The sequence below is a fragment of the Apaloderma vittatum genome, unplaced genomic scaffold, assembly GCF_000703405.1.
Source record: "Apaloderma vittatum isolate BGI_N311 unplaced genomic scaffold, ASM70340v1 scaffold7858, whole genome shotgun sequence".
Taxonomy (NCBI): Eukaryota; Metazoa; Chordata; class Aves; order Trogoniformes; family Trogonidae; genus Apaloderma; species Apaloderma vittatum.
In genome coordinates, this window is record NW_009728981.1 from 2,280 (window position 1) to 19,610 (window position 17,331).

At 37.6% G+C, this 17,331-nt stretch overlaps 1 protein-coding gene across 1 annotated transcript in view; it reads left to right on the top strand.

Moving 5' to 3' along the window:
- Window positions 1-509: 509 nt before the first annotated feature.
- Window positions 510-17,331, top strand: part of DLG5 (discs, large homolog 5 (Drosophila)) — a gene marked incomplete at its 5' end in the record, with an annotated part of 39,652 nt that continues 22,830 nt past the window's right edge. Inside the window, 11 exon segments of the mRNA XM_009874271.1 lie at window positions 510-822; window positions 4,646-4,876; window positions 6,606-6,790; window positions 7,387-7,512; window positions 8,218-8,350; window positions 11,188-11,315; window positions 11,973-12,148; window positions 12,675-12,778; window positions 13,438-13,530; window positions 14,439-15,258; window positions 15,261-15,448. Coding sequence (XP_009872573.1) covers window positions 510-822; window positions 4,646-4,876; window positions 6,606-6,790; window positions 7,387-7,512; window positions 8,218-8,350; window positions 11,188-11,315; window positions 11,973-12,148; window positions 12,675-12,778; window positions 13,438-13,530; window positions 14,439-15,258; window positions 15,261-15,448 — 2,497 coding nt within the window.

Here is a 17,331-nt window from a genome sequence, read left to right on the forward strand (position 1 = left end):
ACTAGACCAGGTTGCTCAAAGCCTCATCCAGGCTGGCCTTGAACATCTGCAGGGAGGGACATCCACAAGCTCTCTGAGCAAACTGTTCCAGAGTCTTGCCACCCTTGAACTGAAGAATTTCTTCCTAAGATCAGATCTAAACCTATTCTCCTTCAACCTAAATCCATTTCCCCTTGTCCTATTGCTGGACACTGCTGTAAAAAAATGACAATGTTTTGCATTCCTTTTTAGAACAATTTGGTAGAAATTTATTTTAAATAATTTAATTCTAAATAATTTCTAACAATTTATATGTTTCAGCTCCTTGAAGATGTTCCCAAAGGTTCACTAATATTCCTAAAGCAGTATTGGTCTAACTTTTATTTTGCAGCACTGAGCGTACGTTGGCCAAGAAGTCCTCTGCGGTTGTGTTTTACCAACGAATGCATTTGGTTATCCAGCCAAATCCTTAATGTATGAAAAAGAAAATGAGGAACGACTATCTTACCGGCATTTCTGCTTGGTTTTAGATTTGAATCGGTACAGCAGGAACTAAGCAATGCCACAGCACAAAACAAAGAGTTGCAGAGAGAGATGGAGCGATTGCAGTCTGAGGTGACAAGGTTCAAAACAATGCAGCTGAAAGCAACAAAGGATGCAGAAAAATACAAGGAAGAAAGGGATTCAGTTTTCAATGAATACCGCCTTATCATGAGCGAGAGAGATCAAGTAATCAAAGAAGTAGATAAGCTTCAGACAGAGCTGGAGCTTGCGGAGTCCAAACTGAAGAACACTTCTTCTGAGAAGCGAGTGGCTAGTGAAGAGATGGAAGCTTTAAGACAGGTACTAACCTGTTGGTTTGGGGGGGAAGGGACATGAGCGGGCCTTGTTGCTAGAATCAGAAATGAATAACGAATGGAAAACAGGAATGCACTGCCAAGAGGAAATTCCGTGCTGGTATTTTCCTATAGCAGTTATTTTTACTATCAATTTATTAAGCTTCTCTGTTTGGATAGAATAACTGTCAGTTGAAATTTGCTGTTCATGTGACTTAATTCTGTTCTGCTGATTACGAATCCTTCCTTTACTGTGTTAGTTTTCTATGCCTTCTCAAGTGATGTTCTCTTTAACAATACAGCCTGAAATACTCATTATTTTTTGACTTCTAACCTCTACAGGAACCACTGGATGCTATCTGCTATGGCTTAAGACGGTTCTTAAAGTAGGCTTAAATATTTATCCAAAGCCTGTGCGGACATGCATGTTATTACTACATTTGCCTGTCTTCTACCTTTGAGTTAAATAGGGTATTTTGGACATTTTTCACTAGAACTCAGGCATGCCTTAAAGTGTGTAAAAACAGAACTTTGTATTTTTCAGCAATATGTTCTTGAGATGCTTATATAACAACTCTGTTATAATGATGCTGTTAAGATTTTCAAAACAAAATTTACTGCTCGGTTTCATTTCAGCTGACATGCATCCATTTGACTCTTTGGTTTACAAATAATTAATTTAGCATGAAATAGATACAAGCAAATGTATTGCATTGCCTATAAATCTCATTTCACTTTTTTCACAGCATTATGTCTGAGCAAAATGCCTTTTATGAAAAATTAAGGTGTGGAGCTTTTTCTAAATAACACTGCTGTTGAGGGACGTAGTGTGGATCGTGACATAAGGCGTCAGAGCTTCCAAAAAACAACTAACTTCTGGTTTTAAGAAGTCGTAGTTTTCAACTCTATATTTGTCAGCTAAGTAATTTAGCTTCTGCAGTGAGTGAGATTTTAATACATTTCATACTGGTTCTACTTTCATCTAAGCCATTATGCCAATAGAAATGTCCTATTGATTTCAGTGGAATCAGGGCAGCTAATGATGAATGCTGATGGAAATGGCCACTATTAGTCGGTCTACTCCAGTTTGTTCTATCTGTCATTTTGGCACTGTGAGTAATTTGCCAAAGTCCTTTCAGGGGCAAGGAATTAAAATTTAAATACATGAGTATTCCTTTCTACCTAGGTGACTTGAAGGGGTTTTTGAATAAGAGCCAGAAAGAGCCTAGCACTGGTGAGGGAGATGTTGGCAGGACACAGACATGCATTTCTCTTCACCCCCAGAACTGGCACATTAGAAAGCAGAAATAATGTCTTCGTTAATAAACCAAAAGGTGTAAAATTGCAGCACTGTGCGTTTTCTTTTTGTTGCCATTTTCTGTTCCTGTAGCTATGACTCTTCTGCTTGCGAGCAGGTGTGTTCCTGCTCACGTACTAGTGGCTCGCTGCAGCAGCATTTGGTGCGTGAGGGATTTTCTCGTTCTGGCAAGGCAAATATATGTTAGTTTGAAAAAAAATATTGATCAAGTGATACATTCACTTGAAATAGTATCCTGAAAGGTGCTTCTACATAAATGGAATTAATCTCGTCAGTGAATGCCAAGATGGAACTTAATGGTCTCTACTTTTCGTATGATGTATGGCAGCTCTAAGCGCCCTGTTACATAGCGCCCATTGGCTGACAGAAACCATTGAATCCATTTAGGTCGTCTTAAAAGTAGTTTTTTCCTTGAAGCTTATGCTTGCTACTCTACCTTTGCTGTCCCTAAGAAATGCAAAACCAACTGAAATAGACAAGAGGTTGTATTTTAGGCATTATATTATGAGCAGTTACTGAGGAGTTTGGTCAGTCAATTTCCTAATTAGATATTTAAGCTTTGTGGGTTGCACATGTGCAAGCATAATGGATTCATTTACATCCAAAATTGTCTGGTATTTATAGATGGTAGAAGAAATACTGGGATTTTGCACTATGAACAGCTTTGGATCAAGTTCTCATGTGTTTGTTCACTCACAGCTAGGGATTAGATGTTGCCGATCTCCTCCTCTACTTTTCCCAGGGGTGTTTTTGTTTGGTATAATCTTTTGCTCCAGCAAATACTTAGAATGTTGTGTTTCATCTCAGTTGTAGTCAGCTTTGCCCTCTATTTTATAGACCTATTGTATTCTATCCTCATATGCACTACCTTCAAACATAAGATTTCCTCGCAAATTCAGACTTGTTATTCAAACCAAACCACTCTGATGTTTTCAGACAGAAGCTGTTCTAGTCAGCACCAAATGACACCTTGCCCTCTGCTTTTGTGTTGTAATTTTGTGCAAATGTTACAGGTAAAAGACAGAGGTGAAATTCTGCTACTGACCACTGGAGACAATGGCCGCTCTTATTCAGATAGTTTATGTTGAGCATGCTGGAATAAACTGTGGCAAGACATGTTTTTGCAATCACCTTAAAGTACTGTAAATTTTTGTTTAATGAGGGTCTTACTGACAGCCTTTCTTCTGCCTTGATACTTGATTTCTTCTCAGCTGCATGTGGGAAAAGACTTAATATTTTTGTGTAAGTTCTGTACGCACATTTGAATGCACATTTTATACAGACTATAAAGCTGTGCGAAATTAGCTTTCAGTACTAAAACTTCTTTGCACCACCAGATGGGTCAGGGATTTCTCTGTGAAGAGGCATTGAGCAACAGAAGCTCTTGCTGATATTGAAAAAAACCAACAACTTGAGTGCTCTGGTAACTGACATTCACTGATTGTTTAAAGTTCACAGAGTCAGTCATTAGTTCTGATGCTTGTCTGTTACTCTACAGCAAAAATATCCCTTAATATCATCGCAGAACTGCTTTAACAGCCTGACTCGCCTTAATTAGATGCTGTATCTCAAAAAACAGTTTTGTTAGTACAGCAAAATGCAATTGTCACTATGTTTTAAATAATCTTACTCCTTGCAAACTGTGGAAGAAAATAGAATGGTAGCCAGTTTATGACATGATGTCTCTTGATCCTTATGTATTTGGACCCTTCTTTTGCTTGTGAGATGTCTGCTGTCTCAAGTAATCCTTCTGAGATTAAAACGTCAATACGGATGTGTATGTGTAGAAGCGCTTTTTTGTAGCCATTGGCTGAATGCTTCTAGAGAGCTGGACCATCTAAAAACTTGTTAGCGTGAAATTAAACTGTTTCAATGCTGCATTCTTCTAGTATGAAGCCTACTTTAAACTATTTTGAAAAGACATATTGTATTTTAGAGCTCATCTTGCTCTGTTATTGTGCACTTGAGTTGCTGCAGTTGAATGTGCTGTCATTCTTCTTTATGGCATACTGTAATTATAATTTCAAACATTCTGTAGTTTTTACATTGGCATCTTACTAGTGTATGACTTCAGTGTCCCTTTAAAGCTTAGGAGGCAGCTAGAAGATACTTATGTAGCTGGGTTGTCTTTATTTTCTTTCAGTCCTGTAAAATCAAGGCAGCTGTTTAAAAGAATTTGCAATGTGTTCTTACCCTTGGCCATACTTAAAGCCTTTTAAAAAGTCTGACTGGTTAATAACCTTCCCTCATTTAGGTTCCTCAGAACTGTGAGTGCTCCCAGGTTCTTGCTTACTTGGCATAGCAGTGTGCTAATGTGATCGTGTGATATCTTTAATACCACATTTAATATTCTTTGCTAGTACTTGTATGTAATGTGAGCAGTCCTGACCCCTTTCGTAGGACATTAGTGGTAAACTCTTTGGGCTTTTAAGGTGTCAGTGTGTATCCAGTGTGAAAGATGAACTGTTTCCTTCTGTACATAACCTACTGCAAACAATGGATCTCGTTGTAGGAGCTAAACTCAGCTCTAGTGGAAAGAGATCGAGCAATTTGTGAGAGGAATGAGTTACTGGAGAAATACTGTCATGAAGTGAAGGACAAAGCTGAGGCCCAGAAGGAGCTTGACCAAGCTTGCAAGGATATAGAGACAGTGAAGGAAGAAAGAGATGTTGCCAGGAAAGAGAGAACAGAAGCTATCATCCAGAGAGACCATCTACTAAGGGAGTATTACCAAGCCCGTCAGGTATTGCAAGTCTTCACAGATGCCTTTTTCTTTCTCAGTTTTAATGGGTCAGTAATTTTCAAGAGCTTAATTAAGGGTTTGGGCACACTGGGTATCATCATCTTTTCCCCAAGTCACTCTGAAATACCTGCATAAAATGCACATACATTCTTCAAGGCATAGTGACAGAACTCCGTGTTTGAAAGAATTGCAAGAATAAGTTTCTGTTTGTAAAAATAAGTTGTAGATAAAATACTATGATCCAGCAGGTAACTAGGCAGGCTGTTACCTGCTGTTTGGCTTGTTGCCATCCATAGCCTGTGTATGGCTGTGACCTGTTCAGGATGTTTGCTTTTTCTAGTACTTCATAAAGGAAGCCAATTGAAGTGCAATGGTAAATTTTCTTATCTGTATGCTTTTTTAGTGTAAATATCCTGCCTGTTCTGGCAATTTATGTCTCTGTGTGGGGAATAACATTTTTACAATTTTGCACGGTTACCATTGCTCTTGTGTGCAATACTAAATGCCAGTCCACAAACAACTGTCAAGGCTTAATGTGTAATGTGGTGTGGAATTACCTATTATCACAACTTTCATACTTAAGAAATTAAGGAATAAATTATTTAATAGTAAACTACGTATTTTGGTTTGCTTTCTTCAGACATGTAGTCTCTCTTTTCATTACCAACTGTTGACCGATACATAAAAAGTTTTTAGCTTTGCCTGTTGTACTGATTTGCCAGTCCCAAAAGAGTGTGTGGGGAAGCAATTAAGCTATATTTTCAGTTATACAGGAAATAAATCTTTGATTGTGTTTACTTCTTCATGGCCAAAGCAGTGGGGTTTTGGAAGCTTCTGAATGTAGACCTGGGGTTTAAGGTTCAGCACTCTCTTACTTTTGAACATTATTATAATTCACTTACACTTTAAAGGCTCTTTTTTTCCTTTATTAATCACTCTCTGATATGCATGCATTCAAGTCTTAAAAACATTCCTCCAAAGTTTAATGTTAAATGAAATGACAAGTCTAGTCAGATTCATTAGGTTTATTTATATTTAAATTAACCACACACAGTTGTTTGCAAACCCATGGCCTTCAGTTCTTGTGGCAGGCTATACTGTTGCAGTTGGCTTGTATTTATTTTGCTGGAATATTGTCTCTGTATTTGCTTTACTGTTGTCACTGTCTTAAAATAGAGAATGTTAGAGAGAGACAAGTTAACTTAAGAGAGAAGTAATTCTCAGCTATAACAAGAAACATTCAAACAATTTTAATTTTTTTAAAAAATTCTGTTGCTTTGGAGTTACAGGACCTGTGTGGATCTCAAGTTGGTGTTGTGAACGTGTCTACTCATCTCAGGATAAATAACAGATGTTAACGCAGGAATCTGTGTATCACAGTATACCTGATTTCCAAATGTCCTTGAAGGTTGTTTATTTCTGTCTGCTAAGCAGAACAAGAAAGAAGCATGCAGTGTCATCTCTGAAATACAAAATGCTCATTGATATTATTTTGAAGTGAGGATTTTTATTCATGTGAATTGTATTCGCACAATTTTGTGTCACTGAATGAAATACATAGCAGTGGTTTTTATTTTATTTTTTTCCCAATTTGCTGTTAATTTTCATGAAAAATGTTCATTTATCTTATAGTTAAATGCATCAGGCAACACACATATGTAAAAGCAGTTTGTGCATACTTACCTAAAATATGTGCCTGAAATACTTACCTATATTTCTTAATTCCTAGATTCAAGATTCTGCAACCTTAGACATAGAAAGAGCAAACAAAGAAATTGAAATGCTTCGGAAACAGTACGAGGCAATGTCTCAAGAACTGAAGGAAGCCATCCAGGAAGCAGAAGTAGCCAAATGTAGGAGAGATTGGGCCTTTCAAGAGCGAGATAAGATTGTTGCAGAAAGGGAAAGTATCCGGTAAGCGAATGCTACACGACACGTGCACACCTTGTGTGCAGTTGATGCAGTTCTAGGACGTGCGGGATTTTGCTAGCACTTGCTTCAGGTTCTGTGTTAGGTGGCACAGGCTGGCTTTTCTTATGTTGAGGGTGCCTCAGAGATGCTTGCCCTTGTCTGTACTTTCATACCCACAATATTTCTCTAGAAAGTACCACAGAGCCTGACAGCACTGCTACGTGGGAACACCAAGTCATCCAGTCTTTTAGCCATGATACACCTGATCCTGCTGTAGCTGTAGTCCTGCAAATAGTTCTTTACCTGTGACAACATTTTGCAAGAAGTACCCAACATATTTGCTACTAAACATATGTAAGGAACTAAGGGAAAATACTTCAATCAGACTTTTTTTTTCTTAGTTTAAAGAAAAGTAGAAATAAAATTTTGAAAGGGATGAAGAAAGTTTCTGTTATCCTGAGCTTTTCTGTAACACCTTGCTTATGTATGTTTTTCTTCCTTATACTTTTTTTTGAGAGACATCTTTTGAAAGTGCTTTTTAAAAAGTTTGCGTTAACTGTGTAATGTGGTAAAACTAGCTTGTTACTTTGCTTTTGAAGGACTTTGTGTGACAACTTAAGGAGGGAGAGAGACCGGGCTGTGAGTGACTTGGCTGAAGCTCTTCGCAATCTGGATGACATGAGAAAGCAGAAAAATGATGCTGTTCGTGAACTAAAGGAACTGAAGTACGTTAGAGAAATTATCAAACTGCATGGAAGTTTGTGATAAAATCTTTAGTTTGTTAGTTCTGTTTGCAAGTGAACCATATGTTGTTGTAGCTATGGGCAGCAGGCATTCATGTACTGTATGTGGAAACATTGCCTGTATGCTTAGTTATTGTGAAAATTATTGAGATGAGCAGGATTACAATTCTTACTGTCTTAACTTTTTCATCTTATCCATGAGACACACATTCTGAGCTCTGCACCATGGAGATACACTTGAGCTATACAGGATTCTTTGACTGAAGTCACGTTAACTGCAGTTAAGTTCCTCTGAACTGTATTCTCACTGATTTAGGAATGCAAGGAGGATGTGGAAGAGATTTTATTGTCAATGTTTATCATGCAGCACTTGTCCTAAGCATACCAATGCAGCTCATCTGTGGGTAAATTAAATGCATTTTGGGAGATGTTAGAAACCTAGTTGTGCACTTCAGTCATGTAAAAATAATGCATCAAATGTAAGTCTATGTTAGAACAATATACAGAAAAGAAAATTACATAACAGCCTGAGAATACTGAAAAGATGGAAACATGGGGTAAAGTTTTGTCACAGCTTGGATTTTGGATTTAGAAAACAAAGTATGAGGTACTTCCAAACAATAACGTTATGTATCATTTTATTTAAAGGGATTGTATGTGTCTATAAAAATGTTTTTTGTTGCCTAGGGAGAAAATGGAGAATCAGTTGGAAAAGGAGGCCAGATTCCGTCAGTTGATGGCCCATAGTTCCCATGACTCAGCCATAGACACAGACTCTCTGGAATGGGAAACAGAAGTGGTAGAATTTGAAAAAGACAGAGTAAGTCAAAAACACGAACTGCATAGTTTTTATATATTGGGTAGCTTGGAAGCCAATTATAACAACTTCATACTAGGTATGATTAAATATCACTCTAACCTGTATTTTTTTTTAGTTCTTTGTGTAAGGAACCACATCTGCATATGCAGCAAGGGTGGTAAAGCCTAGATGAAAGTAGTTATTCAAACTAAGCCGTTATACCCAGGCTTTGTATTTTTTTTCAAATGAATTATAAATAAAAATTGTTCGTCCATCTGATCTTGCAGAGTACCCAAGCCCATATACTATTAATAATGTTTTAAATTAGTCGTTTAGTGTTCTTAAAGTTAGTGAGAAATAGCTGTGCTAAGGCAGCCAAAAGTTAAAATGTGATGGAAACTTCATTCTTACAGACAACATCACTTAAAATCTGTGCATAAAACAATTAAGCTATTACATGAAGTTATTTCTCCTATTTTTGCTCTGATTTGATGGCTAGAAATTTTAAAATATGAGAAGTATTTTTTCAGGATAAATATATATTTTAGGGCAAGAGTGTCCTTCAGCTGAAAAATCTGGGATGAAAGGAGATGCTAATCTCTTACTTGTCTGTAGAGGAAATCCCTTTTCCATTTTGACATATTAAATAAAGTTCTTATATTTAGCTTTCCAGATAACCTCTGCATCCTTTCATTATCCTGCTAGTACTTTTCTCCATTTAATTTCATTTTTCTTTATTGTAGTCTAGAGATTTTATTTCAATACTTTGGATGAAAGTCTGGTATGCTGTTCTATTTGAAATTTTTGACTGGCGCATCACATTGTTTGGTAATAGTAATTTTTTTGACCACATAGAACACACAGGTGGTCTCTCAGATTGTGTTTAATTTATAACAGCTTCTGCATATACCAGAATTTTTTTGCCATTCCTGAATGACAAAGTTTGTGATTTAATGCTGTCAAATTAAATCCCTTTCATTTTACAGCATTATTTGGTGTCATCTTTTTTTATGCTGTTCCAGTCTGTTCTGACAGTGCATCCCAAGAAAACTACTCATACATTCCTATTTTTGACACTAAAAATATTATCTAGTATTATTGTATCTTCAAATACATAGATTGAAAAGACCGTATGAACTGATACCTGTGCTGATGGGTCAGAACCACTGTCTCTAAATTCTTTCTGGGATAACAGTTGCCCTTTTACCATGCTTTTTCATCTCTTTTGACCTTTGTCATCAGATTTTGTGCATTGCTGTCTTCTCTTTTTTAACTGATAATGAATAATTTCACTTTTCCATTGTCTGTAAAATTAGTTAGCAAGTCTAGCATATGCTATACCTGTTGTATACAACTTCTCAACCTCATGAATTTTCCATTTATGTGCAGTTATTTAGTTATTTTTTATTTCAAATATGGTTTTAAATGTTTGCATTACTGAGATTCTCTGTATAGAGTTCGTCATCTGAATATCTTTCCATTTTCTGATCATAGGAATTTCAGTTGCTGATATCAAATTATAGCAATAATATTCTGCCAAACTTGATCAGATATATGGGAAAATCTTTGCTGACTTACCAGCATTTGAGTTCCAGGATGGAAACAAAAGAGTTGAATACATTTAAATCCTTTTATTTTTTGCTTCAACCTCACCTGTCTGCTTAAGCTTCTATTCTACATAATCATTCAGCTCAAAACTGAGAGAAATAATATTCCCTTTTCAGCTCCGAGACTGTACAATGATACTGTGATCTCTGCTCAATCTTTTTATCGCAGCCCTATACTCTTCCCTATGAATTTTTTCCTTACATAGAACATTTGGAAGAATCATAAAAATTTTAATATATTTTTGGCAGGTTTGGCTGAATTTAATTTCTGCTAAATATTCATATTTTTGCATGTTATAGCTTAGCTTTTATAAGGTGTCTTTTGCACTTCCTCAAGACTCTCGGCTACACTGATTTTAAGGGGATTAGTCATCAAACCATGACTAGGCCCATGCCTTACATGTCTGTTTTAAGTTGTATTTGTTTTTTTTTATGTTAGATTTTAAATTTAAAGTATCATCTGTGTTCACTGTGCTGAGATACTTGGTCCAGTTGATTGCAAGTATAGTTTTCTGGTTTTTATGTATGTGCTTTTTAACACTGAAAATAGAAATAATAAATCAGTTTGTGACCAGTTGGTCCCAGTTTTTCTTTAGTCAACTTTTTCTTATAGTCACTTTACCATTTCCTGAAGCAAGCACTAAATTAAAATTTCCTTGTTTATTTCAGTGACTGATTTGTTAAAGATATTTATCACTTTTCACATTGAGGATGATGTGGTTTGGGCCAAGGTTCATGGAATATCACCTCTAATCTGTATTTAGAAATGTGGTCCCACTTAATGTTGAACTTTCTTTCCTGTTTACTTCTAGTTTTTATAAAAAAAGCATATCAAAGGAGATGTCTTTCTGAGTTCATCACAAAGGCACAATGCTGTTTCCTTACCTTCACAATTGTATTTTTTTCCCCAAGTAAGGCCTGTTAACAGGGGACATGGTCTTGTTCTCTCATTACACACTTGGCATCATCTTTTAAAATGGGTTATACACGTCTGAATGTGCTTTCTTGCATGCTCCTCTGTTCTATTCCTCTCTTTGAAGATCCCCTTCTGCGTTATTTCAGCCTTAATATAAGGGAGAAAGATCATTCTAATGCCAGAGGGTGCCTAATAAGTAATTGAGTTGGAAGAACTTGCCTAGAACAGGTACCCTGTAAATTGAAGTGCATAGTACAAACATGCAGTAATGCCTAGCAGACCACGACACAGCAGTTGCCAGTGCAGTTGAGTCACTTGTTAATAATATTTGTTAGGATGATATGGACTTGAAGGCCCTTGGTTTCGATGTGGCAGAAGGTGTGAATGAACCATACCTCCCCGGAGACTGTGGAATCTTCGTTACCAAAGTAGACAAAGGAAGTATCGCTGATGGCCGATTAAGGTAGGGGTTGACTTTGGAAGATACTTCATTTTTGTTAATCATAGTAAACTATATGTGAGCATATTGCAAATTGCTTCGAGTTATTACTGTATTTTAAAAATCCTTTTTTATCATTGGTTATGTGTATATTATTAATGTTGATTGAGAAATCAGAATGGCAAGACCAGTGCCTAAAAGCATTACAGAAATTAGACACTGTTTGACTTATCCCTTAAAACTCACCAGGAATGGATGTGCTCTCGTTTCTCTCTCTCACCTACTCTGCTCCTTATCTCCTCAAACTTTGATCTATTTATTTAAATCTTGCGTAAAACTTGGGGGTGAACTATTGAGAGAGGGCAAGGGGAGAGGCGAGTAGAGCAATGGATAGTTTGAAACCTGCTCCTGTTCCTAGTGTTGACAGGAAGTTTTAGTAACCCTCCTCTGCCCGGAGGGTTACTTTTAAATAAGGAGTAGTCATTAGTGATTTGAGGATAGACTTTGCCTAGTGAGGTGCAGACTAGAAGTCTTGGTTTTCATTTAGATGCTTTTTCAGGAGTGGAAAACTCCAGATAATTAAGGATTAGAGTGTTGAGATCAGCTGTTATGTCCCTTTTCACAAGTGTCCAGCAAAGTGTGCTTGAAACACTGACCTGCTTATTTCTTTGTATCTACTAGAGTGAATGATTGGTTGCTGAAAATAAATGATGTGGATCTTACTAATAAAGATAAAAAGCAAGTTATAAAAGCTGTTCTAAATGGAGGAGGTGTTATTAACATGGTGGTTCGAAGAAGGAAGTCCTTAGGTGGGCGAGTGATAACACCTCTTCACATCAACGTTTCCGGACATAAAGGTAATGGGGGAACGTATGTAAATGGTATGTGGTTGTTCAACCAAAAATGGCTTGACCTAAAGGTACGTGTTTTGAGCCTCTGCCTAAGTCCCACTTTAACTGTTACTTCCTCCTAGACCGAGATTTTCATTAATTAGTCTTAGCAAACTAAGAATGCTGATATTGACGATAGCTTTATTCTGTAAGTACAGGTTTTCTTTTTTGTTCTAGAGGTTTTTTGTTTGTTTGTTTTAATACTGAGTTCTAGTTATCTACCTGTCTGGAGTGTTACTGGGAGTCTAAATGAGACTGTTAAACCCATCAGTTACTCCAGCTTTGTATGATTATATTAGATTTAAGGACATCTCAAATCCCTGTTTTCCTCCTCACCATATTTTTATTTCTTTAAAAGGGTTTTCAGAAATAAAAATTCAATGAATTTGGTAATTATATTTCCTTCCTTGTGCAGGCAGGTCAGACATGCTGTTTGAACAAGGTATTTGAATTGCAGACGTAATTTCATTTTTTTTTTTTTTTGGTATTTCAGATAGTGGGGTCAGTCTAGAAAATGGAGTATTTGTTGCTGCTGTTGTCCCTGGAAGCCCAGCTGCCAAAGAGGGTTCCCTTGCTGTGGGAGATAGGATAATTGCTGTAAGTTAAAAATGCATTCTCCTTTCTTTATTTTTTATTAAAGTGTTATCATCAATACTACTTTTTAAGATCCCAAACTCTACATTTTTTTTTACTTTATATTATTGTATTGTATTATACCCTTTTCATATAATTCAGTAAGTATTTATTACTTTATGCTTAATTCGTATGAGCATTTTTGACAGACACTAACTTACATGACACACTTGTGGCTTACATATAATGATACTTTTGATTTTTATACTGAACAGGGAAGGTCAGTTCCAAAAAGGCATCCCTTGATTGAATGACAGATTTATTGTCTTTTAAATTACAGTGTCACCAATGCCATCCTTTTGGGGCGGAGGGGGGAAGTTTTTCCCTGTGTGCATCTGCAGCCCTAAATGACTTGGTTTATGAACTCTTAGAAAACAGGAGGTGGTTAATGTCCATGTGTAAATGAGTAGATGCTCATGTAGTGAAGCAGGAGTAGCACCAGTGGAGTTAGGAGGCTTGGTGGGTTTTTTCAGTAGAGAATGGAAAAAGACAGGACAAGGTCAACTAGACTTCAGTCATGCATACATATAAAACTAATGATTTTCCTGTCTGAGACGCGACTGTAAGATGCTCCACTGTTACCTTTGATTTATGGACGTCTGTTGTGCCTTTTTTGTGTGTAGATCAATGGCATTGCACTAGATAATAAGTCGCTTACTGAATGTGAAGCTTTGCTACGAAACTGTAGGGATTCACTTACCCTGTCACTGATGAAGGTGAGTAGAAGTTAAATTTGCAGAATTTTCTTGAAGTTACACAGAATTATTTTAGTTGATCAGGGAAGAGTCTATCAAAGAATGTGTATATCGTGATGGAGAAGTCTCTGCTAAAAATTAAGACCATCGGGATGCATGTCACTGCTGGTACACTGACTCCACAGTTACGTTCAAGGTAAGACTATTGTATCATCTGGGGGGAAATTCAACTTACTTAGTGCTCTTACTTTCCTATTTGTTTGCTGGCCACATGAAATGACTCCTGGCATAATTACTTTTTTTTGGGTTTCTGCTTCAGACCTGAGCAGATTTGTACATGAAAGATAAATAGTCTCTTCTTGACTGAAAAACGTTTGCTTTTAGTCAGGAGAGAGTTATGCAGAAAACTGAACTCTGACTTCTATGAGGATTAAGTGCAGTTTTCTTTTTCAGACTTACTGCTATAAAAATATTACTCTCTTTTGCTTATTTGCTTTAGAATCCCATTATGCTGGACCTGTCACACGGGCTTTTTGACTGCTAATTCCAGCTCCGGGAGGCTTGAGGTTTTTAGAAAGTAAAAAGATGAAATGTTTAAAGGGAAATAGGCAATGAAAGATGACTTGTTAGAATCACTTCACAGAGGTAAAAGTAGAATGCAGGTCCCTTCACTGTTAGTTCAGTGCTTCTGACACCAGGAAGTGTTGTTCTTCTGAAATTATTCTGAAAATGTTTCAAAAAATTTCTATCTTCATTTTATTTCATGTTCTGTGCTTTGAATCTGTAAGATTTTATTAAGCCTTTCCCAACTGTATCTATACATATCTTGGTGTCTGTTCAGGTCCGGGTAAATCAAGGAGGCCAGAATATGCCTCATACTAGACAGAAATCAGCCATAATAAAGTGATCACATGTGTGTTTTGTTTTAGGTTTTTCCTCAGAGTTCATCATGGAGTGGTCAAAATATATTTGAAAATCTGAAGGATTCAGACAAAATATCAAACTGTAGGATTCACACATCAGAGATACAAGCCCAAAATAAAAGAAATCTGAGGCTCAACAGTTCAACTCAGACTGACATTTTCAATCCAGACATCATGGACAGCAAGAAAGCCCAGAGTGACCAGGGCAACGGTTCATTCTGTGATCACAAACCTTTCCCTAATAACACAGTACGAGTAGACTCTCGCGGGAACACAGTGCACAGTTGCCACAGCAATTCAGAACACAGTCTCAGCTCCTTCAGCCCAGAGATGTATGGGGACCGAGGCTACGGAGCTGTTGACTTGGACAACAGGAGGCTGCCCTACGAACCTACGGGAGCTGACTGCGTGATGGTCGAGACTGCGTTTGACAAAGGGCATGGAGCTAAGCACAGTGGTGGTACCTGGCCAAAAGTCATGGTTAACATCTCAGCAACAGAAACGGAAAAGTTCTCTGTGTACAAAAAGCCAAAACAAAGGAAATCTATCTTTGATCCCGATACTTTCAAAAGACCGCCAACTCCTCCCAAACTGGAGTACCTTTCCCCTAATCAGGCGACAGGCCATTCCCCTCAGCCATCAAAAGCTGAAGTGGCTTCAACTCCTCCGACTCCTCCTAAGAGGAGTGACTCTATAAAATTTAAACATAAACAGCAGGCGAGCTCTGCATCGGAGTCTACAGTCACAACTGGATCACCACCCACCAGCCCAGCCACTGCCCAAGCTCCAATTTCCTTGGCACTTAAACAGGACTCTGCTACTCTCAAGGGAATGCTGGGCATTATTATCGGGAGGAGGGAATTGACTGCACTCACCTCTCCTCAAGGAAATCCTGTGAAGATGACATTGGCTTTCAAAGGGTTGAAGAGCCAGAGATTAAAAGACCAAGGCCAAAATCAGCTCCTGCTCTGAGGCATAAAATAACCCCTATGCCCATTCCTAATCCTGCGCTTCAGGTAGAAGCTTGGTGTATTGAAGCACAAAGCTAGATACTATGAAGTCTATTTTCAGTGTCGTTTTGGGTACCAAGTTACATATCAAAGCAGGAGAAGCATAGCCCCGTTCTCAAAATCCAGGTCCCCTGAGAAGCTACCCCAGACTCGGGTTACATTTTGCAATATCACAAAATACAAAACCAGTTCTTGCAGTTGACAGGCAGTGGTGGCTGCCAGACATAATGATAGCCACATCTTGAGTTTTACTGCTGCTTGTTGGAAGATCTGGTCTCTTGTATGTTTTTGACAACCTGAAAAAAAAAGAAGCAGATAAAAATGCAGAGACAGCTCAAAATAGGGCCTTCTAAGTTTTACAGAAGTCAGACTGGTTGCCCAGCTCACTGTACAAATTAATGGAAAAAGGTCATTCAGTGTTGTCTTTTTTGAAAGTTTTTCTAAATAATTTCATAAATCTAATCTGAAATTCACAGGTAGACCCATTGCACTGTAAAGATGGACTGTTTATGAGAAAATGGTTTAATAATACAGTTCAATATGAGAGTATAATTTGTTAGAATCAACAACCCTTCTGTGAGGATTGCAGGTTATTTCTTACTAGAGTAGATAGAAGCAAAATTTTATGTGATTTAGGAAGAACCACCTATTTAGAGGACTACAATATAAAGTGATGCCATCAGTAGCCTAGTTTAAGCGTCACTGCCTCAGGTTTGCTCAGGTGTCAAACACAGTATTTTTTTCCCCTGCAACTAAAATCTAAAGTTTCAAAAAGTGCTTCTACATAATCACATGATAATGACTTAGAATATCACATTCTTTGCTTGTACTTGTTTATACCTGGATATTCTCACCCTTTTAATGGAGTTTTAGAAGCAATACAGACAGCGGAACAGAATTGGAAGCAGTGCAAGGTTTAGAGCCATGTTCTACAAAAATACTGGTATAAGAGAACAACTGGCCATTTTGTTTGTCTTTTTTTGTTCACTTCCATTGTGTTCCTTCCGTGTTCCCATTTTTTTTTTTTGAGGAAAAATGGTTACAGAGAGCTTTAAGCTTTCTACGTAGAAGTGCCCATGCTCTAATCCGAGCTGGCAACTAAGCCTTGTCTGCTGGTGGGATGAGGGAAGAAAATGGAGAGAGTAAAATTGAGAATACTCATGGGGTGAGTTAAAAACAATTAGTTGAAACAAAATATTAATGAAAAGTAATAAAAATAATAACAACTTTGTCTTGAAAGTAAAGTAACAAAGAGAGAGAAGTAAAACCCAAGACGCGCTAGTGAGACAAATGAAAATAGATGCTCTCTACCAACTGACTGATGTCCAGCCAGTCCCAGAACAGCAGTCTCTGCTGCCAACCTTCCTCTAATTTGTTGCGGAGTGGGACACCGTATGATCTGGGATATCCCCTTAATCAGTTGGAGTCAGCTGTCCCGGCTGTATCCCCTCCCAGCTTCTTGTGCACCCCCAGCGCACTCACTGGGGCGAGAGGCACAAAAGGCTTCAACTCTGTGCAAGCTCTGCTCAGCAATAACTAAAACATTCCTGTTTTATCAACAGTGTTTTCAGTACGAACACAAGATATAGCCCCACTAGCTACTAAGAAGAACATTAGCCCTATCGTAGCCAAAACCCGCACAGAAAATGACGAAAAAGCATAAGGGTTTGATTTTGTAGATTAAGTCAGCGTATTTATTCTGGGTGGGTCTGAAGAGCAGTATGGCTAAGAGAAAGGTCGTGCATTTTCATCAAGAGCTGCGCTGCAAGAGGGAGAAATATTCTAATGTATTCTTTTGGCACATATATGACAACCAAACAAAATCAAGCTATTGAACACATTTGAATTCGGGGTGTTTGCTTTATGTAGAATATCAAGTTGACCATTGG